Source organism: Postia placenta (genome assembly GCF_002117355.1).
Source record: "Postia placenta MAD-698-R-SB12 unplaced genomic scaffold POSPLAscaffold_7, whole genome shotgun sequence".
Lineage (NCBI taxonomy): Eukaryota > Fungi > Basidiomycota > Agaricomycetes > Polyporales > Adustoporiaceae > Rhodonia > Rhodonia placenta.
Genome location: NW_020169838.1, coordinates 2,044,922 through 2,072,712, shown reverse-complemented (window position 1 = coordinate 2,072,712; position 27,791 = coordinate 2,044,922). Strand labels below are relative to the sequence as shown.

The following is a 27,791-nucleotide window of genomic DNA, read 5'->3' as shown; positions in this document are numbered from 1 at the left end:
AAGGTTTTGACGTTCGAGACACCCGATCGATCAATCCACTACACCAGGTTATCATAGCGCGCAGCTATCTTGCAGTACTGCATGTTGCTGGCGGTAACTCGATACTTCCAGGTCTACATGTTCACCAAAGCGTAGAGGGAAACTCCCGCTCGCTGGTAATCAATCGGTGATTCGCAACATAGAACTCCGATCGAACCTATAGTTGTATTTGCTGTTCTCGTTTTCTCTGCTTTTCGACCCCTACCATGTTTCTAGCGGCTGTTCTTAACGTCTACGTCCACGTTGCAGGCTGGTACTACTATTGGACGGGGACAATGAGCGGCGGCGTACAGTTTTTGCCCTTCGGTCTTGTTCTCAAGATTACCAGCGAGCCTAGCATCGCGCATGAGGGCCACATCATCAACTTCGTCCGGAAACACACATCTATCCCCGTTCCTCGTGTCATAGCCGCAACAGCATGGTATGACAGGAGATTCGTGCTCATGAAGAGGGTATACGGCGATAATCTGCAGGCAGTATGGCGTCATCTCGATACCGAGCAGCGCGCAAACATCGTCGAGCAGCTACGCTCATACGTCCTCCAGCTTCGAGCTCTTAAATCTCCCCACGGACCAGCCGTATGCGGTCTGAATGGTGCTGCTACAATAGACAGCCGCGTATCCTCGTACCCGATCGGACCCTTTGCCGACGAAAGCGCATTCAACGACTGTCTCATCGACGCCGCAAGGCCATATCTATGCGAGGAGACTCTTGCCGACGTCCGCTCTCGGATGCGCAACGACCACCGGATTGTGTTCACCCACGCCGACCTTGCACCGCGCAATATCCTCGTACGTGGTGGAAAGATTCTGGCTGTGGTAGATTGGGAGGAATCTGGGTGGTACCCGGAGCATTGGGAGTTCGTCAGGGCCATGTACTTCCCAATGCCGAGTCCACGAGACGAAGCATGGATGCGGGCCATTCGGGATTTTATCCCAGGAGACTATGAGAAAGACTGGCTTGTGGATTGCGAGTTGTCCAATCGCATGGTAGGCGCGTTTTAAGGTACCATTACCTTTTCAAATCCGTTGTCTGTGTGATGCTCACTCCTTGTGATTAGTAGGTCATGCGAAGATATCGTGCGCGCGATATCTATCCTGAAGGGTACCGACCGTCTTTGGTCACGCTCGCGCGCCGGAACGAGGGAAGCAGTGTCGCTTGGGCGTGGATGCTCGCACAAATCCATCCTTTCTCTGCGAACAGCTTAATCACCTCCATAACCCAGTCGCGGCAGTTCCACTCCGCAGGCCTGTTTGTGGGTGGATTGGTGTGAACGACCTGAGCCGTATCAGTGACATACCCATCTAGGTCTAGTCGAAGTAAGGATATGCACCTCCCGCAACAGCTTCAACTGGCTATGTTTGATGCTACCGATGAAGACGCCACCAAGACACTTGCGCGTGCCGAGCAATGAAACATCTCGGTCGTACAACTGCCATTGTTTTCCCCACTCGTCGTTGAAATTGAGATCGTATACTTGAAAACATGGCAACCTCGACTTGGTGTCGGGCCTGGAGACGGTCTGTATCACAATGGCCCAGTGGAGGTCCTCCTCCTTCCCTACTCCACGACCATCCCGCTCATATTGTAGGACGGCAATCTTGCAGTCCTTGTCAACGCCGAGTGCTTTCAAGATGTTATCCATAGCGGTGGACGTGGGAGGTGAATTGGGGATCCATCGATCGTGGCACTCGTCTGCATTATATACGTTGGAGAATTCCGAATCATGTGCTAGCTACAGGCTCCGGGAATCCACATACACGCGTGCCCCTGAAGTAAGCCTGCAGGTCCAGGCGCACAGCACGATCCCGTCGGCCCTCCAGGCTAGTATCCCGGCCCTACGATATTCATGCCAAATTACCCCGCACTCACTGTGTGACCTCGTCTTTCGAATGATGCGACATCCATTCACTGCTGACTTTCGCAGGTTTGTTGGAGTCGGTGTGATTCTACCAGAAGCGCAGAAGGCACGTCGTCGTCGCCACTATTGCTCACGCTGTTGACGAGCAACGAGTTGGGGCTTGCAGAATATGAGCACTTGTTCGTATGCATGAGGCATGCGTATAGCCTCGGGCTTGCCGAAAGAAGTGTGCAGCATTGATCGTAACAAAAAAGAAAAGACGACGGTTTTGGTTAGATGCCCTATCATGAGTGAAAGGAAGGCGACGCACGATGAGTACTGGGACAATGAGCACGCGTCCTCAAACGTCAATGAGTGTGCTGTCTTGCCCACGATCTGTCGGATGTAGGCTTTGTCGACTATGGTTCTTTCTGCCCTGCATTGGACATCGACACCAGCGAGAATTAACTACACGAGTTTCTCAACGTGCTGTAGTACTGGAATTATGACCGCGTCTGCAGTTCACAGTTCAAACGGGCTCCGACATGCTAGTCACAACATATTCGTCGATATTGACAAAACTGCTGAGCGCGAGGGGCATTTCGCACGCGGCCTGCCGTAGACGCCCCCTCTGCTGAACGCAGAGTGAGCCCGAACCGGCGGAAGACTCCGACTCGGGGCACACATGATACACCCGCTATTCCAAGCATCATCAACGACATGAAGGCGGACGAGAACACATTGAAAGCACCTAATTAACAAAAAGATGAAGAAGAGAGGGAAGATGAGGGTTCACCTGCATGTAATGGAACAATAGGTCTCAATTTCTACCGATATCATGTCCGTGCATTGTAGTCTATTTTGGGTAGGCACAATGGGCTACCTTGGGAGTGTGTTGGCCACATGTACTCGCCGCTCCTAGGCAGCTTCTACACTTGAAGCTTGAGGAGTGCATGTGTATGTTCATAGGGAAATGGTGAAGCAAGATAAGCGGATTAACCGTTCAATGCTCCTGCTGTCTGTGAACGTTGAGTTGAAAGCGCGGTTCGATCACGATCGATCGGCGATTTACAATGGAACTCCGATCAAATCTCAAGTACTGTCACGCACTCTGGACTCCGCCTCCACTTTCAGGCTTCCCATGTTTCTCGCAGCAATCCTCAACATATACATCTGGATCCGAGCTTGGTGCATCTACATATTTGGGATATCAGAGGCCCGCATAGTCCTCCTGCCCTTTGGTCTTGTTCTCAAAGTCACCACCCAAAATATCGCGCACGAGGGCCATACAATCGAATTCGTCCGCAAACACACCTCTATCCCTGTCCCATGCGTCTTTGTCGCAGCGGAGTGGTGTGGGCGGAAATACCTGCTTATGAAGAAGGTAGAAGGCGACAACTTGGAGTGGGCATGGCAGCATCTCGATGCCGAGCAGCGCTCAAACATCGTTCTTCAGCTGCGCTCCTTCGTCCTTCAGCTTCGTGCTCTCCGCTCTCCTCATGGACCAGCAGTGTGCGGGCTGAATGGTGTCACTTGCATTGACAGCCGCATATCCTCACAACCTGTCGGTCCATTTCCAAACGAAAGCGCATTCAACGACGGTCTCATCGTCGCCGCGAAGCTACACTTATGTGATGAGATTCTTGCAGACATCCGCTCTCGCATGCGCAACGACCACCGCATCGCTCTTACTCATGGCGACCTCGCGCCACGCAATATCTTCGTGCGCGGAGGCACAGTTGTGGCGGTCATTGACTGGGAGGAGTCTGGATGGTATCCAGAGCACTGGGAGTTTGTCAAAGCTGTATACTTCCCGTTTTACAAACGGGATGAGGCTTGGCTGCAGGCTATACGCGATTTCATTCCGGAAAACTACGAAAAAGACTGGGTCATGGATCGCGAACTATCGGACCGCATGGTTGGCGCGTTCTAAGGTCAGATAATGTTTCAAATTGGTCGTCGTCTGTACAATGCTCATTGGATCTACCCCGTAGGATACGCATGATTCCCATGTATGAGCGCCATTTCACACGTATCATGGAAATTTTCGTTCACTTCGATGGTCAATCGTTTGTACAGTTTACGCAGACCTGAGATACCAACCCTACTTTAGACTAAGTGTACAGGGGAAAGCCGCCTTCGAGTGGAGTCCCGATGTGCTATTTGTACCTGATCACCAATTTTAGGTCGCATGTCCAGTATGCATCGTAACATGAGCAGGCTCACTGTTATGTTCTCCAACCAGAGAGCTCGACAACGACAGGAACCGCGCCCGTGCCCTGAGCATATGCAGCCATGGTGGCCACGCTTGCGAGCCGGAGCGAGGGGAGTAGCGTCGCTTGGTCGGGGATACTGGCACACACCCAACCCTTCTCGGCGAACAACTGGATGATTTCCATTACCCAATCACGACAATTCCACTCAGCGGATTTCGCTTTTGGAGAATTGTTGGAGACAACATAGGTTGCAGTCAGCATATCAATCCAGTTACATGACCGTGAGGGATACATACCTCCCTCATCGACGCAATTTGGCTCTCCTTCACCGTGCCGATATAGACGCCACCGAGGCATTTACGTGTCCTGACCAGCGAGACTTTACCGTCGAACAACTCCCATTGTTTTCCGCGCTCGTCACCGTAGGTGCGGTCAACAGCCTGGAAGCATCGGAGGTCTGTCCTCCTTTCAAGTGCTTCAGTCTCCAACAGGATGGACCAATGCAGGTGCTCCTCCGTCCCAACTCCGAATTCAGCTCGCTGATACTGCAGGATGGCAATCTTGCAGTCCTTGTCTGCACGGAATGCTCTCAGAACGCTCTTCATGATGATGGATGTCGAAGGTAAGTTGATGAACCATCGATTAGCGCATTCAATTGCATTATATACGCTGCGACCTCTCAGATCATGTGCTACCTACAGACCCCGAACATCCACATACACGCGTGTCCTTGCATTACAGTGATCCCGCAGGGCTAGACTCGTCTCCATCGGCCTCCCGTGTGAGCATCCTGACTCCGCGGCGGTCAGAGTGCCCCAAGCTCGACGACCGCGCACCGCCTGCCCCTGCCTTCGCGTCGCCGAGCGGTACGTGTGGCGTCATGCGTGCCGGACTGATGAAGTGCGCCTGGTGAAACAGGAGGTCGGTAATATGTGGGCAGCAGTACACACGCACGGGCATGGTCAACTTGTGGAGGGCGGGGTACACACTGTCGACGGTGACAAGCTGGCCGAGCATGAGCAGCCCAGGCGGCATGTCCGGCACGAGGACATCAAGGCCAGGGCCGCCGCAGCCGCCGCCATCTCTGCTGCGTCAGTCGACGGGCGTGTCCACGCTGCTGCCGGACTCGGATGCTGGTGCGCTTGAGAGACGGAAGTCCATGTACATTACGGAAGGCCGTGGTTCACGAGGGACCAGTTGGTGGTTGCGGCAGCGGCAGTGTGGGTAATCGTGCAGGCGCGGAAGAGTGCAGGAACGGACCTGGTGAGAGGCGCAGTTCCTCGGCAGCGTCGAGGCAAATGAGTTTGGAGACCGGCCCCGAGGACGTCTAAGTACTGTGCACCCGGCTGCGCGCCTCAGAGAAGCAGTGCGCCGGAAAAACCAGATGCGCCGAAGACCTGATATATCGATCTTACATTAGATAAATCGTACAGGAGAAAAACACCTTCGAGTAGGATTCAGATGTCCTGTCTGTGAGTGATCGCGAAGTTCAGTCGCACGTCCAGTGTGCGTCGTAACGTGAACAGACTCACTGTAACGTTCTTCAACCAGAGCTCGACACTCACTGGAGCCGCATTCCCACTCTCGGCGGATGCATTCGTGGAGACACGCTTATACGCCGGATCCGGAACAAGGGGAGCAGTGTTGCTTGATCGGGGATACTGGCACGAACCTATCCCTTCTCGGCGAACAATAGAATGATCTCCATCACAGTCACGACAATTCCACTCAGCGAACTTCGCCATTGTGTAATTGTCGGAGACAACCTAAGTTACAGTTAGCATATCGCATAGGGCACCACCCTCATAAGACTCGATTATGATAAAAAACTGAATAAATGAATTAAAGTCAGCATATCGATCCAGCTACATGATCGTGAAGAATACTCGCCTCCCTTATCGGCACAATCTGGCTCTCCATCGTGCCATCGTAGACACCACTAAGGGATTTAGATGTCCTGACGAGCAAGACGTTGCCGCTAAACAACGCCCATTGTTTACTGGACGCGGTCAACAGCCTGGAAGTATGAGGCCCCGCATATTTCCAAGGCTATCCCGGTGCGCGGAGTTGGATCGAGTACTCTTTGCTCCGGAAGTGAGTGCGTATCGCGCGTGTCATGGTCTCTCGCTAAGTGGTCGGATGATCCAGATTTTTCTTGTTCCTACTAGTGAACGTAGTCTTCATCTTTGTGGTGGCGAGGACGTACTGGCAGCTTGTTCTAGATCTCGCCAGCTCGCCAGCCAAGGGTACGCGCAAAATGATGAGACCCTCTGCATCGCGCACGAACATGATCGTACAGGCTACGTAAACAACCTCAATCGAAGTTTCTTGAATTGTTGATGAACATTTTGGCTATTCTCAGCCTCCTATGGCGGATTGGTATAGCGGTGTGCTAAATTAAGTCGGTCTTGGCTACTCATCATGCAGTCAATATCCTTCTAGCACAGAGACAACGCTCGTAGAAGCTGCGGCGAGAATGGCATCCTGATAGTTAGTAGTACGTCGTCAAATAGCCGTGTTCTTTCTTCCTTAGCCGACGCGCACCCATCATGCCTAACCTGCGCCGGTGTACGCTATTCTTCGTTCTGGGAATCCCTGTCCATGGATTCAGCTCCATGATCTGTACTATGTAGATACTTCTTTCTCGTCTGAAACTGCAGCTTCTTGCCACGACAAGCGTTGCCGGGTCCTTGCAATGTAGCCAAGGTGTCTTATCGACATGGGGCTTCCGACCCCGGCTACAATGGCGCATGAGCTTGCGAACGCCCTCCTGACCACATGTTCCGAAGTCCAATAGATCCGAAATGCGGAACACCCCACACCATGTCATGAAACTGGACGAACATCAGACGCGCGTCCCGAGGATCGCAGAAGTTCGTGATTTCAAAATTTACGAGCGCCTCATGAATACGTGAGCGCAAGTCAGGTGAGGACCCGGTCAGTCAGGTTTTGGTAGCATGACCGACTCTCAAGTTGCACTCCACGAAATATGATATGGCAGACTTGATTCGGGATAACAGGGTCAAACCAGAGCATGATTCATGTTTGGAACAGCCGACGGCCGTGGTCAACGGTCAGATGAAACGCACGAGAACATGTACAGAACTACCGGTGTCAGGTTTCAAGGGAAATCTTGTAAATCGACGACGTCCGGAGTTCTTATAATGCTCTTTGTCGGGACCCGCACACCATTCTGGCGATTCCATTCCTTGATCTTGTTGACATCCTTACACTTGTGTAAGGTGTTGAAGTCGGGGAAAGGAGTGTTTCTCCCTTCAACCCAGTGGTACGTAATCAACCCAGTGTCGGCAACGCACAATAGTTGTTGACGAAGCATGTTGACGCAGTGATCTGAAGAGGGGCTCAATTCAATGCCAAACTTGTGGATACATAGTAAAGTACCTATGTGAAGTTGATCAGACGCAGGAATCTCTTCTTTGGTGCTATCGACCGCACAGTTAGCGGCTTTGCGCAACCTGTCCTGGAGTGGGAACCAACCATATGAGTGGAGAGCATCGTCAGCTTGTGAGACTTACGAAGACTCGGAGAATGCTAACGTACGAGACAGTGCATGTGGTGTATTATTTCCAGTGACGCCAGGTAGCCACCACCATATTCCTGGGGTAGCTGGACAAGCGATGGCGTAACTTCCTTGCCAAGTTCCGACAAGGTATTACCCGCGATTTGAAGTGGCAGCACTGTTTTACACATTTTCGCTAAGTGACATCGAGCGAAACATTGCAATGGACGAACTCGTGATAATATCGCTCTCCCAATCGGTGTCAAGCTGTGCCTGCAATCGAGAGGGAAAATGAAAAGTGCCATTGAAGGTGATGTCCATGTATTCTATGGCCTCTATTGCGGGTGCTGTGTTTCTGATACAACGGTCTATACTCCTATATCGATGCCTGACTCGTAGACGACGAGCGAGGACTTATGGACAGTACGTCGTCCTGAAGATCGAGCGAGGAAGTCGAGAATGACCACTACCCCAAGCGAAGAGGAGCAGAGACTTGAATGAATAACCAGGTCGAACTTAGGGTTCGACCGACTAATGGTACAACTACTTATACAAGTACCGACTGCGCACGGACCATCGTGTCTATGTGGTCGTGTTAGTGAAGAAAGAAACGTAGTGGTACGATACCAGGCACGAAGTGCGCACGGACCCCATTATGTAAGCTACATAATGTTCAACCTGCGGGTGAGCGCTAAGACAGGCGCCAGTATGGGCGCTAGTAGTACAAGGAATAGAACGGAAAGACAAATGTTTCAGTTTCGCAGTTTGTTTGAATTAAGATCGCAGTGGAAGGGGTACGCACAATATGCCGATACTTGCTGCGCGCAGTGTTGGGAATCGCACCCACGACGTGACATCAGAAGCAGTAGAGCTGACAAGCATAAGAGTATGGCATGTGCAAGCCACGAGAGCCACCTCTGACTTGCACGTAGAGTGTTCGAGTTGACATAACCCCGATCCTCACCATCATCAACAGTCTTGAGAGGCTGATAAACGGCATGCGCCATGGCTGGCAGTCGGGTCAGGCTGTTTTCACATTTAAGTTGCGTTGCTGCCTTGCGGTGCCCATTACCTGAGGCAATTCCAGCGGCCTGCAACTGGGCGTCCGCGCTTATCACGACAGATGCTCAGCGCAACAAAGCTTCTGTTGGATCGATCAATGTGTCCTTGCTGTCAAGATACAACCTAGAACCGCCACAGATGGCTCCATTGTTGGGATGACTTACCATATCAGCTATAAACTGTACGTGATCCCTCCGACAGCTGTTACATGCTGAGACGCTGAGACGGCGTTGGAGAACAAGCGTGTGCACAAATACTACAAGGTGTTTCAGCTTGACATTCATTGCCTTATCAATCACAGTTGTAGGGCGCTCGGAGACGTAAAAGTGGATGCTTGAAACGGGGTGAGTCCGCCGTTATGTGCAAGTGCCACCTGAAAACATTGCATATTGCGGCAACGTGACTTTGTATCCCCGAGTAGCAACACAGACCGGACTACCAAAGCCGAAACTCCTGTCTTCTCGCCGATGACTTGAGCCTATATAATGCTAGGGTGTTGTGCAGATGCCTACCAGCAACTCCACCAATCTCAAACCCCAAAGTTGACGATGCAGTTCCTGAAATTTGGTTCTTACCTTGCCATCATCGGCTTCGCTGCCCTCCAAACTGCGGCCATGCCTAAGCCTATGCCCGGTAGGTCTCTATTTCCTGTCGTAATAGTAAGTTCGGACGCTGACACACCCCTCCAGTGCCCAGCGCAGATGGTCAGTAGAAATCCTTCAACATGGCCATGTGACTGATCCACCTACTTATGAACAGATGAGTTCCTACCTGGGGTCAGCTTCGACATGGACAAATATGCCGGCGGTGAGTAACACTCATTTAATTGAGCTTTAGATCTTAAGACTGACTCTACTCAGAACGTCGTGATTGAACGAGTTGTAACTTGGGGCTGATTTTGTAATAAATATGCATATAGTTCAGTCATTTGGCTACGCTTGCTGCGCCTTGTATGAATTCCGTATCTGTGACACATGTGAATGCAAGATTTCGGAGACGATGTATCCAGAAAACTATCCGTTAAACACATATCAGTAAGTAAAAGGCCCGCTCCGCATGGCCATTCATTCCATGATCCATCATTGGGGTCCGTATGGACGCAGGTTTGTGGCTGCCAGATCTCGATCTGAAAGACCCTCCTACGATGGGACTCTTCACACAATCGTATACGCCGCGACCTTCCAAATCATGTGTTACCTACAGACCATAGAAATCCACATATATGCATGGCCTCACGTGGCAGCAATCCCACAGGGTTACAGGGGCCCAGGCTCGTCTCCATCGGTCTCCCGCGCGAAGACCCCGGGTATGTCAACTTGCGCCACACTTGTTCGGCGGCCGCGCGCATCGTGTCTTGCCACTCTTAGGCGCCGCCCGCCCCTGCCTCCGCGTTGCTGAGAGGCACAAACGGCACGCCACTGTCGCCGCCTGCGCTCACGCCGGGGATGAACGGGAGCTCGCTGAACACAGGCGCACCCGCGCAAAACGCCTCGAGCGACGTCAGGCAGATGAAGTGCGCCTAGTTCAGGAGGAGGTCGATGGCCTGTAGCTAGCAGGCAGCCAGTACTCGGCGGTGAGGCGGGAAAGTGCGAGAGAGAAAATGAAGAGTGGAACGCACGGGCATGGACAGCTTGTGGAATCTGGCAACGTCCTTGCGTACGTCGGCGAGCGTGACTTCTTGTAGGGTGTACACGATGATGGAGCCTGCGGCGGCGGAGGAGGGCGTGTCAGTGGTGTACAGACATACGCGCAGAAGCGGTGTGTGCACTGTCGGCGGTGACGAATATGAGCGGCACGTTGCTCGTGCTAGGCGACATGTCCAGCATGAGAGCGTCATCTTCGCTGTGCCAGTCGACGGGTATGTCCATGATGCTGCCGGATTCGGGTGCGCGGGAGAGGAGGAAGCCTATGGACATTCAGGCAGGCCGCGCTTCACGAGAAACCAGTGCACAGGCGGCTGCGGCGGCAGTGCGGGGGATCGTGCAGGCCGGAGGAGTGCGGGAACTGACTTAGTGGGAGGCGCGGCTTGTCGGCGGCGTCGAGACCCATGAATTTGGGGACCGACCCCGAAGACTAAATTCTGTGCACCCGGCGGCGCACCTTAGAGAAGCCATGCGCCCGCGAAACATGACACTGGATGCGCCTGGTATACTGTACACGGATTGTACGCGCTTCAGGTCATCTGAATGCTAAGACAAGAAGATGGTTCGGATGGTTTCAGTACGCACTTCGCTTGACCACCAATTACAGTAATATCAGCATTTCCTCACAACCTAATTTAGGCTGAAAGTATTAGAACCAACGTGGTGCGTGCTCCGACAAGACCTGGTAGCAGTAACCTTATTTCGAGGCTCCTGTTCAATCTCCTTTCTGGGAGTCAGCGTGGTTTCGCAAGATGAGGGCCTGGAGTAGGCCGACAATAAGACCCTAGTCCTGTATCGTATTAAACCTACATAGGCTGAAAGACATAGCATGTCACACCATAATCATCCTCAAAGGGCAGAGAACCAGCTGACCATCGCGCTCGTCAGCTTGAGACCGCTGAGATCGCAAGTCATCAGATCTTGTGGATATCTCGATCAATAAATACTGTCTGCATTTCCACATTCACCACTGGCGAAAGAGATGTATTAAGTGAGTCCGATATTGAAAGGCAACATGCACTCACCTCTGGAAGTCACCCTTGGAGATCTGATGGTTTCTTCAGTAACATGATGCATTCAAAGATGATATGCATTCAAAGATGTCTTTCGGCGATCTGTTTATTATTATGCGTGAATGCAAGAAAAATAGAACAACTGCTTTTGTGTCATATAGCGACAGAATAGTCCGTCTGCTGTGAGTGCGTCGCGACCGAGAGCACGAAACCAATGGCTGGTCACAATGTCGGCAGAAACCAATTCACTGTCTTTTCAGAATCTTTGTGATTTGATTACATTGTGTACAGTTAATGCAGTAGTCTCCGACGATGAGGGTGGATTACCAATGAAAACTACGATACAGGCTGCCAAAAGTGGCTTCCAGTGGCCGCAGTAACAGAGCGGCACGGGATGATTTTGTGTAGAAAGGTGGTACAATGCTGTCTCGCTCGACCCCGCAGGGCCGCAGGAGCCAGGTTCGTCTCCGCCGGTCTCCCGTGCGCACACCCCGACTCCGCAGCGTTCAGTTCAGGAGTCTTAACGTCTTGTGCACCTCCGATCATGTGTGAGAACAACAGTATAGAGGCCGTGCTGTCTGGAAAGCCGCGCCAGTCTGGGATAGGGTAAGCTGCTATTCTGACGCCGTCCAAGATCGTCAAAGCCCATCAGCGCGTCATCATAACCACTTGGAAAGGTAGACGTACAATGCGAAACAGCGCCCGGTATATTCAACCGCACTTCCATTCGAAGACGAGCAGCGCATGTGGTTCGAACTCCTCTTGAGCCTTTTCTATAATTTCACGCATGTCCGCCTCCATCTTGCTCGCCTTTTCGCCTCGCTGTCTCTGCATGAATGGGGGTAGATCCACGACTTCCAACCTGAGGTACAAGTACCATCTGGTTCAATCCTACTTAGTACTACTCCAACATTAGCTGTTACTTTATATCGATTGCACAAGGATGTAAATACTTCAATTCTGCTCAGAGTCACACTATAAACTCTCGAATTTCATCGCGGCTTTTAGATATGAGCCAAGTCACCGAAAGTCGTCTCACTCAGAGAAAACGAGCGACATTATCAGGTAGCGCACTAGAGCTCTCGTTGAAGTCACTGTAGCCACGCTGGAAAACCTGAACGATAAAAGGAATGCCGACCTGGAGCAGACGCTATGGAATCAGCTATGAGCGCTTGAGCAGCGCTTGGCTGCTTAAGCTCGTGATCGATCGGTGGTTCATACTTCTCCGCTTTCGACCCGACCATGTTTCTCGCAGCCGTTCTCAACATCTATGTCCATGTTCAAAGCTGGTACTACTCCTGGAAGGGAGTATTAGGCACCCACGTACACTTTTTGCCCTTCGGTCTTGTTCTAAAAGTCAGTAGTGAACCCACTGTCGCACACGAGGGCCACATCATCAACTTCGTCCGGACACACACGTCTATCCCCGTTCCCCGTGTCATAGCCGCAACTGCGTGGTATGACCTCAGATTCCTGCTCATGGAGAGGGTACATGGCGATAATTTGCAGGCAGTATGGCGTCATCTCGATACCGAGCAGCGCGCAAACATCGTCGAACAGATACGCTCATTCGTCCTCCAGCTTCGAGCTCTAAAATCTCCCCATGGACCAGCCGTATGCGGTCTGAATGGTGCTGCTACCATAGACAGTCGCGTATCCTCGTATCCGATCGGACCCTTTGCCGACGAAAGCGCATTCAACGACTGTCTCATCGACGCCGCAGAACCATATCTATGCGAGGAGATTCTTGCAGACGTCCGCACTCGCATGCGTGATGACCACCGGATTGTGTTCACGCACGCCGACCTTGCACCTCGCAATATCCTCGTGCATGGTGGGACAATAGCGGGCGTGATAGACTGGGAGGAGTCTGGATGGTATCCGGAGCATTGGGAGTTTGTCAGGTCAATGTATTATCCAACCCCGAGACACGATGAGAGCTGGCTACAGGCTGTGCGGGATTTCACTCCCGAAGACTACGAGAAAGATTGGCTCGTAGATCGCGAGTTGTCTGAGCGGATGGTCGGCGCTTTCTAAGGTACAAACTCTGTCTGGGACAGTCCTACAGCGCAATGCTGACAATGGAACCTTCTTGTAGGATACTCGATCATTCTACATTTGTTGTGAAGTATCTTAAGTCGCATGCATTGTTTTCAAAGGATCTGTTTTCTTTGTATAGTACACCAACATCTCAGGCACTAGTGGCTACTTGACATCGATTGCACAAGGATGGACATGTTTAATTCTCCCCGGAGCTATGCTATAAACTCATCTCAGATTCTAATGCGGCGTCTAGATATGAGCCGACTCACCGAGATCGACAATCACAGGTAGCGCACTAGAGCTCTCGCTGAAGAGAGTCTCTGTAGCCAAGCTGGCACGCCTGAGCGAGGGAAGAAGCACTGACTGGGAGTGGATGCTTGCACCAACCCATCCCTTCAATATAAACAACTCGATGACCTCCATCACCCAGTCACGGCAGTTCCACTCCGCAGACCTGTCTGTGGGTGGATTGCTATGGACGACCTGATCATCGTCAACATACTTATCGGGCGCTGGGGTGGACGTTGGAATGACAAAACATACCTCCCGTAACAACGCAATCTGGCTTTCCTTCACCACACCGATATAGACGCCTCCAAGGCACTTGCGCGTTTTGGCAAGCGAAACGTCCCGGTCATGCAGCTCCCATTGCTTTCCCCGCTCATCATTAAAGGTACGATCAAAGACCTGGAAGCACGGGAACCTCGACTTGCTGTTGACCTTGGATTCAGTCTGCAACACGATGGACCAGTGGAGCTCCTCCTCCCTCCCCACTCCAAAGACATCCCGTCGATACTGAACCACAGCGATCTTACAGTCCTTGTCAACGCCGAGTGCTTGCAAAATGCTCTTCATGATGACGGATGGACGTCGAAGGTGAGGTGAGAACCCATCGATTAGCGCACTCAACTACATTATGTACGCCGCGACCTCCCCGATCATGTGCTACCTACAGACCCCGAGAATCCACATACACGCATGCCCTCGCGCTGCGACGATCCCACAAGGCCACGAGGCACAGGCTCGTCTCCGTCGGTCTCCCGCGCGAACACCCTGAGTCCGCGGCGTTCACGTCAGAGTACGCCACACTTGCTCGGCGGCCGCGCGCATCATGTCCCGCCACTCCTGCGCGTCGCCCGCCCCTGCCTCCGCGTTGCTGAGCGGCGCGAACGGCACGCCGCGGTCGCAGCCTGCGCTCATACCGAGGACGAGCGGGAGCTCTCCGAGCACAGGCGCGCCCGTGCGGAACGCCTCGGGCGGGCCGAACAGGGCGCGTGGCGTTATGCACGCCGGGCAGATGAAGTGCGCCTGGTTCAGGACCCCTGCCGCTGCCATTTCCGCTGAGCCAGTCGACGGGAGTGCCAACGCTGCTGCCGGACGCTGGCGCGCGGGAGAGGAGGAAGTCCATGGATATTACGGCAGGCCGTGGTTCACGAGGGTCCAGTGAGCGGTTGCGGCTGCGGCAGTGTGTGTGATCATGCAGGCGCGGAGGGGTGCGGGAACAGACCTGGTGGGAGGCGCGGCTCGTCGGCAGCGTCGAGGCCCATGAGCTTGGCGATCGACCTCGAAGACGTCTAAGTCCTGCGTGCCCTGCGACGCACCTCAGAGAATCTACGCGCCCGCGAAACACGATGTCAGATGAGCCTGGTATACCGTGCACGAATTGTACACGCTCCCGGTCATCTCAATGCTATAAAAGACAAGAAGATGACTCGGATGGTTTCAGGGAGTCAGCATAGTTTCGCAAGATGAGAACTGAAGTAGGCCGACAATAAGGCTTTAGCTCTTCGTCGTGCACCACCTGCATAGGCTGAAAGGTGCAGCATGCCACGCCATGACAATCTTCAAAGGGCGGAGAACCAGCTGACTATCGCTTTCGTCAGCTTGAGATCGCAAGTCATCAGATTTTGTCGATGTCTCGATCAATAGATGCCGCCTGCGGCAGCTCAACATGCGGTATGTTTGTATTGTCACGTTCACCACTGACGGAAGATGTATTGAGTTACTCCGATATTGAAAGGTAACATGCACTCACCTCTCGATGCCGGCCTTGCAAATCTACTTGTTTCTTCAAGAACATGATATGTATTCAGATATTTCTTCGTCAAGAGCGTTTCGGCAATATTTTTATTGTCATGCATGAATGCAAAGAAAATGGAGCGGCCGCTTTTATATCATATAGCGCCAGAATAGTCCAAAGATTGGAAATTTGTTCAACAAGACGCGTGAGTGCGTCGCGACTGAGAGCACGACATCGTTGGCTGGCCAAAATGTCAGCAGACACCTATTCACTATCTTGTCAGAATCTTTGCGATTTGGCTACGTTAATGCAGTAGTCTCCGATGATGGGTTACCAATGACGGCTACACTACGGGCTGTTCTATGACGAGAGTGGCTTCCGGTGGCCACAGTAGCAGAACAGTTGGACGGAACGGGATGTAGAAAGGTGTCACAATGATGTCTCCTCATGCTTTGTAAATGAGAAGAAAGCGACTGCTATCCTCAAAGACGAAGCGAACGGCAGATTGGCATGAGATGTGTTCAAGTTGCTTATTCCCTCTTTGGCAATCGCCTCACGCATTGTTACGTAAGCCCCAGCCACGACCTGCGGCGCGCGCCTCTTCCGTGTTCCTCGACCATACACCGTATACACGACCTCGCCATGCCGCCAGCTCTCTCGACCTCGGTTAGCTCCATAACATAGACCGTTGGATTACTGAACGCGATGACTCTGCATACAGACAACGCTAAAGCGCATCCACCGCGAGATCGCCGACCTCAAGAAGGAAGATCTCGGCGCTATAACGCTCGCTCCCGCGGGCGACAACCTGTTCCACTGGACGGCTACGCTCCCGGGACCAGAGGGCAGCTGCTATGAGGGGGGAGTCTTTCAGATCGAAATACACCTGGCCCCAGACTATCCGTGCGTTCTCTGGCTCTGTCTGTCTGGCGCCTCTCTGACAAACGCGTCCGAGCGTAGATTCTCCGCTCCGAAGGTCACGTTCCGCACGCGGTACGTCCAAGCGCCCGCCCCGCCTCGCGCGCATCCTCCTGACTGACGACCGCCGTCTCCACAGAATATATCATGTGAACATCAACGATAGAGGGAACATCTGCATCGACATCCTCAAGCACAACTGGTCTCCTGCGCTGTCCCTCTTCAAAGTCATTCTCTCGCTATCGTCGCTCCTCACAGACCCCAACCCCAGTATGTGATTATAATTGATCGTGATATCCACGGCGGCTGATTGGCTTGATAATACGCAGAAGATCCTCTAGGTGCGAAGCCATTGATCATCTTCCTGCAACTCGTATTCAGAACGTCTAACACGTTATTTGGCTTCCAGTCCCATCAATAGCCACCCAGTACCTGCGCAATCGCAGCCAATACGACCACACGGCGCGCCAGTGGACAGAGCTCTACGCCCGCCCGCCACCGCCTGCCGCCGCGTCCCCATCTGCCGCGAAAGGCAAAGGGCGCGCCGCGGACATCGCTCCAACACCTGCGGCTGCTGCTCGCCGTCCCGCCTCGAGCGCCGGCACCACGCAAACGCAGGCCATCAGCATAGACGACTCGGAAGACGAGGGGGCGCGCGGCGCGGCGCGGACCCGTGCGGCCACCAAGCGCAAACGAGGCCAGGCAGACCCTGGTGACGTTCTGGTGATAGACGACGAAGCACCCGAGCGGCCTACCCGGAGACGGCGCGGTGGTGGCGCCTCGAAAGAGTCTGCAGCAAGCCGCCTAACAAGAGCAGACAGCGACGTGATTGTGATCGAAGACTAGTCCGATGTGTATGTACACTGCCTTCCTATCCCCACTATATTATGACCCCTTGGAATTTCGAGCATTCCACTTGTCACTCGGATCTGAAACCTGCTTGCGTTTGCCAAGGGACCAACGAGTGTGTACTGGCTTCTCATTAGCAGACACGCACCATATCGATACAACATCTAGGGAGAAAACTAAGAGTATTGGCATTAGGTAGAATAGTTGCCCGCCGAGCTGCTCGCAGGCCTTGCGTGCAACGACAGCGGGTGCACCAGAGCAGATAGGCCCTTTTCTTGTCGACACCGCCATCACGCCATGTCGGCGCCGCGCTTCTCCTGCGCCTCGGCTCTGTTGACCGTCTGCGCGGACATCTGGGCATTCCAGGTCTTGCCGGGGCCGAGGAGGAACCCCGGGTGGAAGATGTTGACGGCGAACATCGCGAGCACGATCATGCCGCCGTCCAGCCAGTCTGCGTGCGCCCAAGCCGTCAGCACCATTATGATTGCGGCGTGAGAAGCCTAGGCTGCACACCGAAGTAGCGTTGGGTCTCGATAACGTATCCTGTCCAGCCGATGGCAAGCTCCTGCGATAGGGGGTCGGGATGGTATCCCTTTGCAGGAATATGGAGAGGAGACTCACGATGGTTCGGTACACGGACCTGCGCGCGGCAGCAGCGTGAGCGGCGTGGGACACAGGAGCAAGTAAGGCGGGGCGGCGCTCACCGGATGTAGATGCAGACGCTGCTCAGGGCGAGCCCGGCCATCATGAGCTGCATCTTCCTGTCGAGCGCGTACCCGGTGTCCGTGCGTTCCGCGGCGCGCAGCGGCCGGTCGTACATGTACCGCAGGATGAACTCCACTGCGAGGGCCATGTACACCGTGATCGAGGCTGGGACAAGATGAGGTCCCGTAGCGCCTCTACAAGTGCGAGTCACGCACCCAATTGGAAGGCGATGCCGGCGAGCATGATGTGCCCTCCCTACAAGGCGATGAATCCTGCATGAGGGGCGGTGTGCGGCTGATTCTGGCACGGAGGACGTACCGGCACGGGGCTCTTGTTGTTGTCCACAGCACCCGAGGCCGCGCCGCCGCCTACAGCTTGGATGACAAGGGCGACGATGTCCTGACGGACGGTCAGCGTGTTGGGCTTTGAGCGGATGCACGACGTCATCAACCGATAGCTCACACAGCAGACAAAGACAATCGTGTCTGAGGAGGCCGGTGAGCGGGCAGCTGGATGGAGCGATTGGGCGACTTACACCACTTTGCGCTCAGACGGCTATAGCATTGACCCAGTCGGCGAATGAGCTGTCCAAGAACGAGGAAGTTCGCCGCGACGAGGGGCGTAGGTGCGATGATGGTTGTGACGATCCTGGATATTTGTGAGATATGATGAGGCGGGATTCGAACCGAATGGCGCTGGGATCTGTGTCACTCTGTTTACGGGGGATGATCCGGACAGACGGACGTCGGACATGCCATTCTCAGTGATGTCTCAACAAAGTGTCGTCATGTGCACCGTCCATGAACTGTACAGAGCGCTTGGTCGGCGACGATGCACAGCTCGCGAAACGCGGGCCGCTATCGTTTGCAGAGGTGTCACGAAGCGGACGGGACATGGGGACTTACTGCATGAGGTATGGATTTATTGCGACAGGGTTCAGGCTGGACCACAGCCGTCCGCTCCAGCCGATGATCTCGAGTATACCCGCTACGCAGATCGTGGGGTATATCCACCATAGACGCGTATACACCGCCTGGACAGCTTGAATGGCTATTTTCCGCATTAGGGGCTGCGTTGACACTCGGATGATGCACGCACCTGTGGAGAGCGAGAACAGGACGACAAAGAGGATGCAGATCCACTCCGTTGGGACGTATCCGTACAGATCATGGTCGGAATCAACTGGATCTTGGCGAGCTATGACAGACGTCAAACAAAATGCAGTTCAGCAGCTTGTGTGTGTGCGCACCTAGAAGACCCATGGCTCAGGAGGCGGAGGCGAGTGAGGGTATCGAAGTGAGTCACGGTAAAGGCTTTGTGCCATGGACCCGAATCATAAAGACCTGGAATGCGGAAGAATTATATTCCGCATGCTGCAAGGGAGCTCTGAGGAGTAATTTTGCTTAGCAAGCCGGCGCGGCGCAACGAAGAGACCGTCGACCGTCGACATTCGCCGGCTCAACTGGCCATCCCGAATGGCGCGGACCCGGTTGTTTCCGCGCGCAGACGTCAATATGGATGACAGGTTGAGGCCCTACGTCACAGTACTAGTGGTCCCATGGGCACATCTACTATGCACGTTAGGCCTCATTGTCGCAACACAGAGTGCAGAAACCTGACCTGCCAGACGGCCATTGTGGTCTGTCCACAACGCTGATCGTGCTGTTATTTTCGCCTTTGCCTCTGCGCGATATCATGGCTCAACTTCTGCTACTGCAGGTGCTGAGGTCAAATGGCTCTGGGTAATATTACACAACCCGGGCACTCACTGGTAGGAAGTCGATCGTCGTTCACATCCGCGTATGGTCAGAAGCTTGAACGCGGACAAGCGCTGAGCGCTGGGGTGCCACCGCCCGAAGTAGTAATGGCTTTCCTATCCTGCACTCTGCCCCCTTCGTGGTGCGCAGGCCACAAACAAAGATTGACACCGCCGGCGGATATGACCATAGCGGTGGCCACGACGTCATCTGGCTGCATCTCAAGTACCCGTACGCACGCCTGCCCTACCTCGGACGTCCGCGGCATTTGGGATTGTGCCAGCGTTCGTGACAGTGCCTTTTCCCGAAGATGCTGAGATCTGAGATCTGAGATAGCGACCCAGGGGACCTCCTTGGTCTCCACTAAAGGAGTACACGTGGCGGTGTGAACGTTGCACATCGCTGCCCGAGGAGGCACTCCATCACGGCAAGAGCAGTCCACGCTATCCATAGGGCTATTGCAGAAGCACGCATTCTACATGTCTTACTCCACCGCACTCAGTGCCTCTGGACCGGCGCGTCTCTCACTAAAACGGTGCCACCGTCGCACACTTGAGGAAACCGCGAGGTATTACTGTGCGATATCTATGAGTCTGACGTAGAATGGATGTCCATGATGCAAGCGAGAGGCGATGCAGCAGCGTTCAATCAAACCGGGAGGCGAGTAGAACCACAGCAAGGCAGAATTGGTATCAAAAACAACTTGTCGAATGTCGAATGCAGAAGACAAAAGCAAGGCGCCACTAGGAATGTCGAAAGAAACAGAAACTCACGGCCCCTCGCCTATGTGTGGAAAGAGGCATGCGTTTTACGCCTGTATCTACGCGATGTCGCTGTCCATCTGCTTGAGCGGGATGTCGACCTCCTTGCCTGTCGCCCAGGTGCGCGCGGGCCCGAGGAGGAAGCCCGGATGGAAGAAGTTGACGGTGAACATGGCCAGCGTGATCATGCCGCCGTCGAGCCAGTCTAGAGCCGGCGGTCAGTAGGCCTCCATGTTTCGAGCGCATGGCGGCGGAGCACACACCAAAGTACCGCTGCGTGTGGATGATGTACCCTGTCCAGCCATTCGCGAGTTCCTGAAAGGCTCCGCGTCAGCACGCGGCCCAGGCTGCACAGGAAAGGAAGGCAACATACGATCGTACGGTAGACAGACCTGCACCGCGCCCCGCGAGAGTTGTCAGTGCCGCTCTGCGGGCAATGCTGAGCAAAGGGACGCACCGGATGTAGATGCAGATACTGCTGAACGTCAGCCCGGCGAGCATGAGCTTGTGCTTCCTGTCGAAGCTGAACGCGGCGAGCGGCCTGTCGCCCGAGGCGCGCACCGGGCGGTCGTACAAGTAGCGCAGGATAAACTCCGCCGCGAGCGCCATGTAGACCGTGATGCCAACTGCGCGCCGTAGACCAGTGGATGTCCATTAAGGTTTGGCAGGCGTTGCAACGCGGCCGTGGTGATGCCGGGCGGTATCATCGTACGTCAGATCAGGTGTCAAAAAAGGAGATCCGTCATTCTCGGAAAGCTGCATCAGGAAACGAAGCGCACGTACACATTTGAATCACGATGCCAATCAGCATGATGTGGCCGCCCTGGGTGTCCGCGTGAGTCTCTCGCTTCCGCCTCCGCGCTGGGCATGAGAAGAGCATTATCGCTTGCTCACCTTGTTCGGGTTCTTGTTCTGGTCTACGGCAGTAGCCGCGGTCGCACCGCCGACAGCCTGGATGATGAGCGCGATGGCGTCCTGTGTACGTATGCGGCATGAGCGTGGCCTACATCTGGTGGACAGTCCCGCGGGGCCACCGCAAAATACTCACAAAGCTGCAAAAGATGATGGTATCTGCGCGCAAGACAGCGCGTCAGCATCATATCTGGCTGTGCGCGCGACGAGCTTACACCACTTTGCACTGATGCGGCTGTAGCACTGGCCGAGGCGGCGGATCATCTGGCCGAGGATGACAAAGTTGGCCGCGACGAGGAACGTCGGCGCGATAATCGTCGTGACTATTCTGCAGGCGCATGAAGGGGCCGGCGATCGGTGTGCTGTGAGGGACAGCGGGAGGGAGACACGCACTGCATGAGGTAGGGGCTTTTCGCCAGGATGTTCTTGCTAGACCAGAGGCGGCCGCTCCAGCCGACGATCTCGAGGATGCCGGCCGTGCAGATGGTGGGGAACAGCCAGAAGAGCCGGGTGTATGTCGCTTGCCCGGCGTGCACGACTGTGTGCGCAGTGTCAGATACAGCATTCACGCGTGGGGGAGAAAGCACTGGGAGGGAGATACGGACTAGCGGAGAGACTGAAGAGCACGATGAAGAGAATGCATATCCATTCCGTCGGCACGTAGCCGTACGGGTCGCGGTGGAAGTCGGTGTTGCTGGCGCGCGCTGTGTGGGGTTAGGCATGGATGCGGTGGCGGAAGGGGCTGAGGGTGTACCTTGGAGTTCCATGACTAGCACGGACGTCGTTGGCCAGGGGGCGGAGTAGCGGGGCGGGGGAGGGGGATGGAGGATGGAGAGAGGGACGAAGAAAAGGCAGGTGGGCAGGACAAGGACGGGAACGCTTTATAACAAGACGTTGGGCGTGTGATTCTGCCTGGCATCACCGAGATGGGGTGAACAGGTAGCGAGCCGCTTGGGCCATGCCATAAACAGACGGTCGACGGCAGACAAGGAATCTGATACATGACGTTACAGCTGGTCAATAAGCCGAACTGCCATTGCGCCATCCGTGGGCGGCGAGGTCTCCCGTCCCCACTGTGGCCATGTATAAGACGGACCCTGCGCAGCGCTGACCGCGCGTTTAAGACTTGTCATTCTTCCGAGATTGTGTCCAAGAGGCTACACGCGGAATGGGTGGGGTTTGGGGCAAGGGCTGGGAGAGATCCATTAAGCAAGCTCAAGGTGCGTCAGGCGCAACCGAGGCGCTGCTAGTGCTGCCGTAACAGGGGATCATTAAGCGCTCCGTGATACCGGACCACCACTTTGAGCAGAGACGAACATCAGTCAGATCGAGAGATGCATGTCCCGTACGGCATCGGTCCGTGTCTCTTCTCGGTCATATCGTATGACGGCGGTCCCTTCGCCCTCTGCGATGTAGACCCTTGTGTCCCGCGACGGGCATGAGCAGACCTCACGTTACCAGACCGGCGAAGAGGAAAATAATTGCGCATGTCAGTGGATGCACGCCTCAATCAAACGCAAGGTTGCCTCGACACGGAGGTTGGCCCCGGAGAGCGCTCGGCATCTCGGCGGTACGGAGACTGACCCGATGCATCGATCATTCCCCATTAAGTATTCCGAGTTTCACGGAGTCTATTTATCTTATCAGACAACGGCCATCAGACGCACGTGACGTACAGATCTCTCATTTTGCGCATTTGTCGCGGCTCAGCGGTTCACGTCCAGCCACCGTCTGTGGGCTCTCTTGTGTTCGTCCTCTCTGCCGTCTCGCTTGTACATCATGGCCGCTGGAATGAAAAGGAAGAGAGGACATGCTACGCAAACCCTCCCGGCAAAAGTGAGCAAGACCTTCGTTGCGCTCGTTCCTTGGCACACATTGAGCGTATTTGCAGCGTCGTCCATCGAGTCCGGAGAAGGACGCAGACTCTGTACTGAGCGATGCGGACATGCTTGCAGCGGGAGATACCCACGCCCCGCACTCAAACGACCTGTTGGACGAGAGCGAAGAAGACGAAGAAGCAGGCACGAACGAAGAGCAATGGGCTGGACTGGGCGGCGAGGCCGCTACCGCGGGATCTGCAGGAGAACATCCTGGAACACATAAGAACCAGCCCCCGAAGGGCCAGGAACTGAGGAACATCAAGGACGCTTCGGAGCTGTATCGTTCGACTTCCTTTAAGCTGCAGGTAAGCCATGATTGGTCCACTATGCCCAGGGACCGAGGCAGTCAGCCGTAGAATTCCTGTTTTCATCGTAGCATGACGGTCCCTGATCGAGTTGTCGCGTGGGGTTCTTGTCTGCACTGCATAGCGGTAAAAGGCCTTTTTGCCCCAGTATGATGTGCATCGGCCATCAAACGTACCCTTGTTATTAATCTTGAAGCAGTGCGGATGGCTGGTGTGGACCGTTTGAGCCTTAGGACATGCGGCTAGCCTCGTTTCTATCCATGGGTTATCACCGCACCTAACACGGCTCATGTCCGATTGCGAATCGTATGGTAGTGTGTGCAGTGGGGTTTCTAGTCGTACACGCGGCGCTTCCAAGGAACGCTGTCCGCTATCGCGCCGTTGGAAAGCGGTTGTTCTTCCGGGGAGCTATCTCCAAAGGAGCCGGGAATATGTGCGCCACACGGCTTTTCCCGTTCTGTACGACAAGAGCCCGCGTCCGGCAATCCCACCGATTAGCCCGTCTACTCAGGTCCCATGCCAGTTGGCCAGGTCCGAACCCGCGTTTGTCATAGAAGCTCACCTCCTGTGACAGATTGATGCCCTGCTGCCCAACGTTCGGCCAAAGTACTCGCGCGCCGCGCCGCTCGACCGCTTCCTGCTGCAGCTCCACGCATTCCTCAACGCGCTCCCGTCCTCCGCGGCGCAGCACCCTCTCGAAGCGGCGCGTGATCTCCAGAAGAAAGGCATCTCCGTCCCGTTCGCGCTTCCTGCCCCCACCGCAGAGACAAATTGGAAGGTCGCGTTCGAGAGGCCTGCGGAGATTGTCCTGGTCGGTAGCTGGGCGCTGAGATCCGCCGTGAAAGAGAGGGATGGACACAGGTACCAGGCTGATGTTGCCGTGGCGATGCCTGACGTATGCCTCACCGTGCTCTGTCGTCGGCATCCACTTATCATTTCGACAGGCTTTGTTCCAAGAGAAAGACTACCTGCACAGCCGATTCTTCCACAAAAGAGCATACTATCTGTCTGTCATCGCTGCAGCAATATCGGACAAGAGCGGCATGAACGTCGAGGTCTTTTTTGAGTCACCGACTGGCGACCCTCGACTGACCACGCTCATTCTGCGTCCGCGAAACGGTAAGCGCAGCATGTCTGCATTTCTTGGCGCCACCACTCAAATTCGCCAAGGTGACTCAGAAACTGATTTCTCGGGCCTGAACGCGGAGATCCGCATCATCCCTGTGCTGTCCCCGTCGTCGCCCATTCCTCTCCAACGCCTCTCCCCCGCGCGCTCGAACATCCGCACGTCCGGCGACGCCAGCGACACCCCCACGCCGCTATACAACTCCGCCATCGCCCTCTGCACGGCCTACAAGCGGCATTTCCTCGGCACGCACAACCTGAAGGAGTCTGTGCCCGCCTTCGCGGACGCGCTCGCACTGCTGCGCGTCTGGGCCAACCAGCGCGGGTACGGCGCGGGCGACCGGCTCTGCGTCCGCGGCTTCGAGCGCCGCGGCATGTTCTGGGTGTCCGTGCTTGAGCTGCTCGTGCACGGCGAGGAGTCCGCGGCGGGCGGGTTCGGCAAGGCAGTGAAGCGCAAGCCTCTCGGCAAGGGCCTGAGCTCGTACCAGCTCTTCAAAGCTGCGCTTGATTTCCTGGGTGCGTGGCCTCTGCTTGTGAATTTGACGAGGCATAGGCTGACCGCCGTACAGCGCGACATGATTTCTCGAAGGACAGAGTGTTCGTCAAGTCGGCGGATGGACACCGAGTATGCGCTACCTGTCTTGTCCACTCATACAAAAACTGACTGTCTGGAGAGGTAGTTTCCGCCCGAGACGTATGCGTCGCATGAAGCTGTGTTCGTCGACTCTAGCTCAACTGTCAACATGCTTGCTGGTGTGCCTCTGAGCTCGCTCGAGATGGTATAGATATTATATTTACGTGTAACGTGTTGGTCGCAACTAAACACTACGACAGCTCCGCTATGATGCGCAGAAGACACTTCAAATGCTTGACAATCACGCAGCTTCCGATGATCCATTTTCGTCTGTGTTTCTCAAGGAGCAGCGCGATATCGCATCTCGCTTTGACGTCGTTCTGCGGTGCGCTACCTGCATGCGGATTCAGATCTATGACTGACTTCGGCACCAGGGTTGATCTGTCCTCCGCAAAGCTGCACAAGCCGTCTCAACATGCTATTTTGGAGCATGGATCTGCATATAATGCACTCATCGCCACGATGTTGTCAGCTCTCCGAACGGGCTTTGGAAACCGTACGAAAGCCGTCGCGGTGCTGCACCCGTCCCCGCAGGCGCGGCCATTATCCCAGGCCAATCCCTCCAACCCGTCAATTGTCTATGTTGGCCTCATTCTCGATACGGAGCATGCTTTCCGGCTCGTCGACCATGGCCCTGCCGCGGCCGAGCAGGAAAGCGAGGCTGCACGACAGTTTAAGGACTTCTGGGGCGACAAGGCGGAACTTCGTCGCTTCAAGGACGGCAGCATCGTGGAGAGTGTTGTATGGGCTGTCGGCAATCAGGATGAACGCGCACAGATCCCGACATTCATCGTGCGGCATGTCCTCAAGCGCCACTGCGGTATCGCCGACGACGCAATCCATGCATGGCAGGGCCAGTTCGACTCCGTGCTTCGGTTACCGGAGTCTGTCTCTGCCATCTACCAGACGGCCGGTGTACCCGCTGGGTTCAAGGCCGCTATGACGGCTTTTGATAACCTAGTCAGGGCGATGAAGGCGCTGGACGATAAGCTTCCCCTCGCGATCCTGAACGTCAGCCCTGTCGCGGAAGCACTGCGATACACAAGCGTGCACAGCCCCGTCTCTGTGCCCGCATCGTTGGCATCTGCGCTTCCACCGAGCGCCCGCTACCTCGCGCCGATGCACATCGTCGTCGAATTCGAGAAGTCCGCACGCTGGCCGGACGACCTGCGCGCGATCCAGAAGATCAAGCTGGCGTTCTTCGAGACGCTCGCGACGGCGCTCATGGCCACGCAGAAGGGCCTGCGGGCAGCCGTCTCGGTCCACGACGGCGGAGCGCCCTCAGAAATCCGGGACCAGGCGTCCCTCGAGATCGTCACCGCAGAAGGGTGGGCCTTCCACGCACGCATATGGCACGACCGCGAGGCGACATTGCTCGAGCGCGCGATCAACGACAAGCCGCATATATCCAAGCGCCTCCAGCGCCAGAGCGGGGGCGATCCGCGCGAGCGGCAGGCCGCGTTGGACGCACAGGAGGTGTACCGCCGCCGTTTCATCCACGCACCGCGGCATCACCGTGCAGTGGCCGCGCTGAACCACCGCTTCCCCGCGTTCTCTGGCACGGTGCGACTGGTGAAGCGGTGGTTTGCGTCGCATTGGCTCCTGCGTGGGCACGTCAGCGAGGAGGCCGTAGAGCTGCTCTGTGCGGGCATCTTTCTGCGACATAGTCCTGTCGCAAGCGAAGATGGCGTCGCCGATCGCAAGGCTGGTGTTCCGGGTTCCAAAGAGCGCGGGTTCGCACTGGCAATCGAGCTGCTGAAAGACTGGGACTGGAGCACAACAATGTTCGTCCCCCTCTATGGCAGTGATGATGCGGCAGGATCATCGGGGGCTGCGGCCGGCGTCATCGCCGGTGCCAAGGCGGGCGTTTGGACGCTCCCCACAGAGCGCGATCCAGATGGACACATGTGGACGGCCAAAAGCCCAGATGCCATCGTTGCGCGGAGGGTGCGCGCGCTCGCAAAGGCGACATGGGAGTGCCTAGGAGGCATCGAGTCCCGGAAGCTCGACGTCGCGGTATGTGCGGCCGTCCCCGCATGTCTCCCCATCCCCCGCATCCGCTGACGGCTGGGCACACAGGCATTGTTTGCGCACCCCACGGAGCACTACGACTTCATCGTGGAGCTCGACCCGGCGGTGCTGCCGCGCTATCACCAGAACATCCAGGCCGACGCGAGCGTGTGGGCGCGGAAGGGTAAGTACGCCAACGCGCGTGCCGACGACGAGACCGCACGGCTGCTGCCCGGCTTCGACCCCGCGCGGCTGCTGTACGACGACCTGAAGGCGCGTCTCCGTGATTGCGCGCGCGATCCCGCTCTGACTAATGAATGCAACTGATATCCAGCGCGTATACAAGGACACGTTCGTGCTGTTCCACGACCCGTTGGGCGGTGATCGATACGGTGCCGTGTGGGACCCTGCGCTCAAGTCACCGAGGCCATTCCGCGTGCTGGGCGGATTCTCGAGCATTCCCGCGCATCGGGTAGGTCCAACTCAGCTTGTGGGGCAGTGCTGTGGCTCACGCGGCGTCTCGCAGGAACCGGGCAAGC

At 55.3% G+C, this 27,791-nt stretch overlaps 14 protein-coding genes across 14 annotated transcripts; 7 read left to right on the top strand and 7 right to left on the bottom strand.

Annotated features, from left to right (window-relative positions):
• Positions 1 to 245: 245 nt before the first annotated feature.
• Positions 246 to 1,043, top strand: POSPLADRAFT_1142852 (hypothetical protein; the record flags this gene model as incomplete). Its single annotated transcript, XM_024485479.1, has 1 exon — positions 246 to 1,043. The coding sequence occupies one exon, from the start codon at positions 246 to 248 to the stop codon at positions 1,041 to 1,043; it is 798 nt and encodes a 265-aa protein (XP_024339265.1).
• Positions 1,044 to 1,131: 88 nt separating this feature from the next.
• On the bottom strand, positions 1,132 to 1,684 carry POSPLADRAFT_1057083 (hypothetical protein; the record flags this gene model as incomplete). The annotated part of the gene is made up of 2 exons (XM_024480871.1): positions 1,132 to 1,317; positions 1,373 to 1,684. The coding sequence occupies 2 exons, from the start codon at positions 1,682 to 1,684 to the stop codon at positions 1,132 to 1,134; spliced, it is 498 nt and encodes a 165-aa protein (XP_024339264.1).
• Positions 1,685 to 3,020: 1,336 nt separating this feature from the next.
• Positions 3,021 to 3,812, top strand: POSPLADRAFT_1143633 (hypothetical protein; the record flags this gene model as incomplete). Its single annotated transcript, XM_024485588.1, has 1 exon — positions 3,021 to 3,812. One exon carries the CDS (start codon positions 3,021 to 3,023, stop codon positions 3,810 to 3,812), a length of 792 nt encoding a protein of 263 aa, XP_024339263.1.
• Positions 3,813 to 4,107: 295 nt separating this feature from the next.
• On the bottom strand, positions 4,108 to 4,700 carry POSPLADRAFT_1057081 (hypothetical protein; the record flags this gene model as incomplete). Its single annotated transcript, XM_024480870.1, has 2 exons — positions 4,108 to 4,263; positions 4,392 to 4,700. The coding sequence occupies 2 exons, from the start codon at positions 4,698 to 4,700 to the stop codon at positions 4,108 to 4,110; spliced, it is 465 nt and encodes a 154-aa protein (XP_024339262.1).
• Positions 4,701 to 5,025: 325 nt separating this feature from the next.
• POSPLADRAFT_1034037 (hypothetical protein) lies at positions 5,026 to 5,796 on the top strand (the record flags this gene model as incomplete). The annotated part of the gene is made up of 4 exons (XM_024476981.1): positions 5,026 to 5,231; positions 5,271 to 5,358; positions 5,550 to 5,567; positions 5,647 to 5,796. 4 exons carry the CDS (start codon positions 5,026 to 5,028, stop codon positions 5,794 to 5,796), a joined length of 462 nt encoding a protein of 153 aa, XP_024339261.1.
• Positions 5,797 to 7,303: 1,507 nt separating this feature from the next.
• POSPLADRAFT_1111787 (hypothetical protein) lies at positions 7,304 to 7,728 on the bottom strand (the record flags this gene model as incomplete). The annotated part of the gene is made up of 2 exons (XM_024483382.1): positions 7,304 to 7,497; positions 7,653 to 7,728. Coding segments are annotated over 2 exons (270 nt in total), but the record flags the coding sequence as incomplete, so codon positions are not given.
• A 1,497-nt stretch (positions 7,729 to 9,225) lies between these two features.
• Positions 9,226 to 9,551, top strand: POSPLADRAFT_1057079 (hypothetical protein; the record flags this gene model as incomplete). Its single annotated transcript, XM_024480869.1, has 4 exons — positions 9,226 to 9,310; positions 9,367 to 9,381; positions 9,437 to 9,484; positions 9,538 to 9,551. 4 exons carry the CDS (start codon positions 9,226 to 9,228, stop codon positions 9,549 to 9,551), a joined length of 162 nt encoding a protein of 53 aa, XP_024339259.1.
• A 489-nt stretch (positions 9,552 to 10,040) lies between these two features.
• Positions 10,041 to 10,545, bottom strand: POSPLADRAFT_1046758 (hypothetical protein; the record flags this gene model as incomplete). The annotated part of the gene is made up of 3 exons (XM_024479113.1): positions 10,041 to 10,196; positions 10,296 to 10,381; positions 10,425 to 10,545. The coding sequence occupies 3 exons, from the start codon at positions 10,543 to 10,545 to the stop codon at positions 10,041 to 10,043; spliced, it is 363 nt and encodes a 120-aa protein (XP_024339258.1).
• A 2,022-nt stretch (positions 10,546 to 12,567) lies between these two features.
• On the top strand, positions 12,568 to 13,493 carry POSPLADRAFT_1040047 (hypothetical protein). The gene is made up of 2 exons (XM_024477657.1): positions 12,568 to 13,371; positions 13,432 to 13,493. The coding sequence occupies exon 1, from the start codon at positions 12,576 to 12,578 to the stop codon at positions 13,368 to 13,370; it is 795 nt and encodes a 264-aa protein (XP_024339257.1). The 5' UTR covers positions 12,568 to 12,575; the 3' UTR covers position 13,371; positions 13,432 to 13,493.
• Positions 13,488 to 14,711, bottom strand: POSPLADRAFT_1074526 (hypothetical protein; the record flags this gene model as incomplete). Its single annotated transcript, XM_024482717.1, has 5 exons — positions 13,488 to 13,593; positions 13,646 to 13,859; positions 13,920 to 14,285; positions 14,351 to 14,429; positions 14,464 to 14,711. 5 exons carry the CDS (start codon positions 14,709 to 14,711, stop codon positions 13,589 to 13,591), a joined length of 912 nt encoding a protein of 303 aa, XP_024339256.1. The 3' UTR covers positions 13,488 to 13,588.
• Positions 14,712 to 16,038: 1,327 nt separating this feature from the next.
• POSPLADRAFT_1066163 (hypothetical protein) lies at positions 16,039 to 17,193 on the top strand (the record flags this gene model as incomplete). The annotated part of the gene is made up of 6 exons (XM_024482046.1): positions 16,039 to 16,062; positions 16,118 to 16,299; positions 16,357 to 16,389; positions 16,454 to 16,584; positions 16,644 to 16,655; positions 16,724 to 17,193. The coding sequence occupies 6 exons, from the start codon at positions 16,039 to 16,041 to the stop codon at positions 17,158 to 17,160; spliced, it is 819 nt and encodes a 272-aa protein (XP_024339255.1). The 3' UTR covers positions 17,161 to 17,193.
• A 161-nt stretch (positions 17,194 to 17,354) lies between these two features.
• POSPLADRAFT_1057074 (hypothetical protein) lies at positions 17,355 to 19,130 on the bottom strand (the record flags this gene model as incomplete). The annotated part of the gene is made up of 12 exons (XM_024480868.1): positions 17,355 to 17,391; positions 17,458 to 17,614; positions 17,677 to 17,728; positions 17,785 to 17,803; positions 17,868 to 18,033; positions 18,084 to 18,123; positions 18,187 to 18,267; positions 18,331 to 18,353; positions 18,404 to 18,516; positions 18,774 to 18,918; positions 18,967 to 19,065; positions 19,118 to 19,130. The coding sequence occupies 12 exons, from the start codon at positions 19,128 to 19,130 to the stop codon at positions 17,355 to 17,357; spliced, it is 945 nt and encodes a 314-aa protein (XP_024339254.1).
• A 1,315-nt stretch (positions 19,131 to 20,445) lies between these two features.
• Positions 20,446 to 22,065, bottom strand: POSPLADRAFT_1046756 (hypothetical protein; the record flags this gene model as incomplete). Its single annotated transcript, XM_024479112.1, has 11 exons — positions 20,446 to 20,591; positions 20,650 to 20,701; positions 20,760 to 20,778; positions 20,844 to 21,012; positions 21,170 to 21,233; positions 21,281 to 21,361; positions 21,435 to 21,457; positions 21,514 to 21,626; positions 21,692 to 21,836; positions 21,904 to 22,002; positions 22,053 to 22,065. The coding sequence occupies 11 exons, from the start codon at positions 22,063 to 22,065 to the stop codon at positions 20,446 to 20,448; spliced, it is 924 nt and encodes a 307-aa protein (XP_024339253.1).
• A 1,012-nt stretch (positions 22,066 to 23,077) lies between these two features.
• Positions 23,078 to 27,579, top strand: POSPLADRAFT_1143624 (hypothetical protein; the record flags this gene model as incomplete). The annotated part of the gene is made up of 10 exons (XM_024485586.1): positions 23,078 to 23,134; positions 23,190 to 23,483; positions 24,058 to 24,294; positions 24,428 to 24,602; positions 24,654 to 25,124; positions 25,178 to 25,233; positions 25,289 to 25,361; positions 25,492 to 25,567; positions 25,593 to 27,258; positions 27,322 to 27,579. 10 exons carry the CDS (start codon positions 23,078 to 23,080, stop codon positions 27,577 to 27,579), a joined length of 3,363 nt encoding a protein of 1,120 aa, XP_024339252.1.
• Between the last annotated feature and the right edge of the window lie 212 nt (positions 27,580 to 27,791).

What these genes read in the sequence shown, in the direction of transcription:
- POSPLADRAFT_1040047 (XM_024477657.1), top strand. Translation starts at nt 12,576, where the DNA reads ATGTTTCTCGCAGCCGTTCTCAACATCTATGTCCATGTTCAAAGCTGG.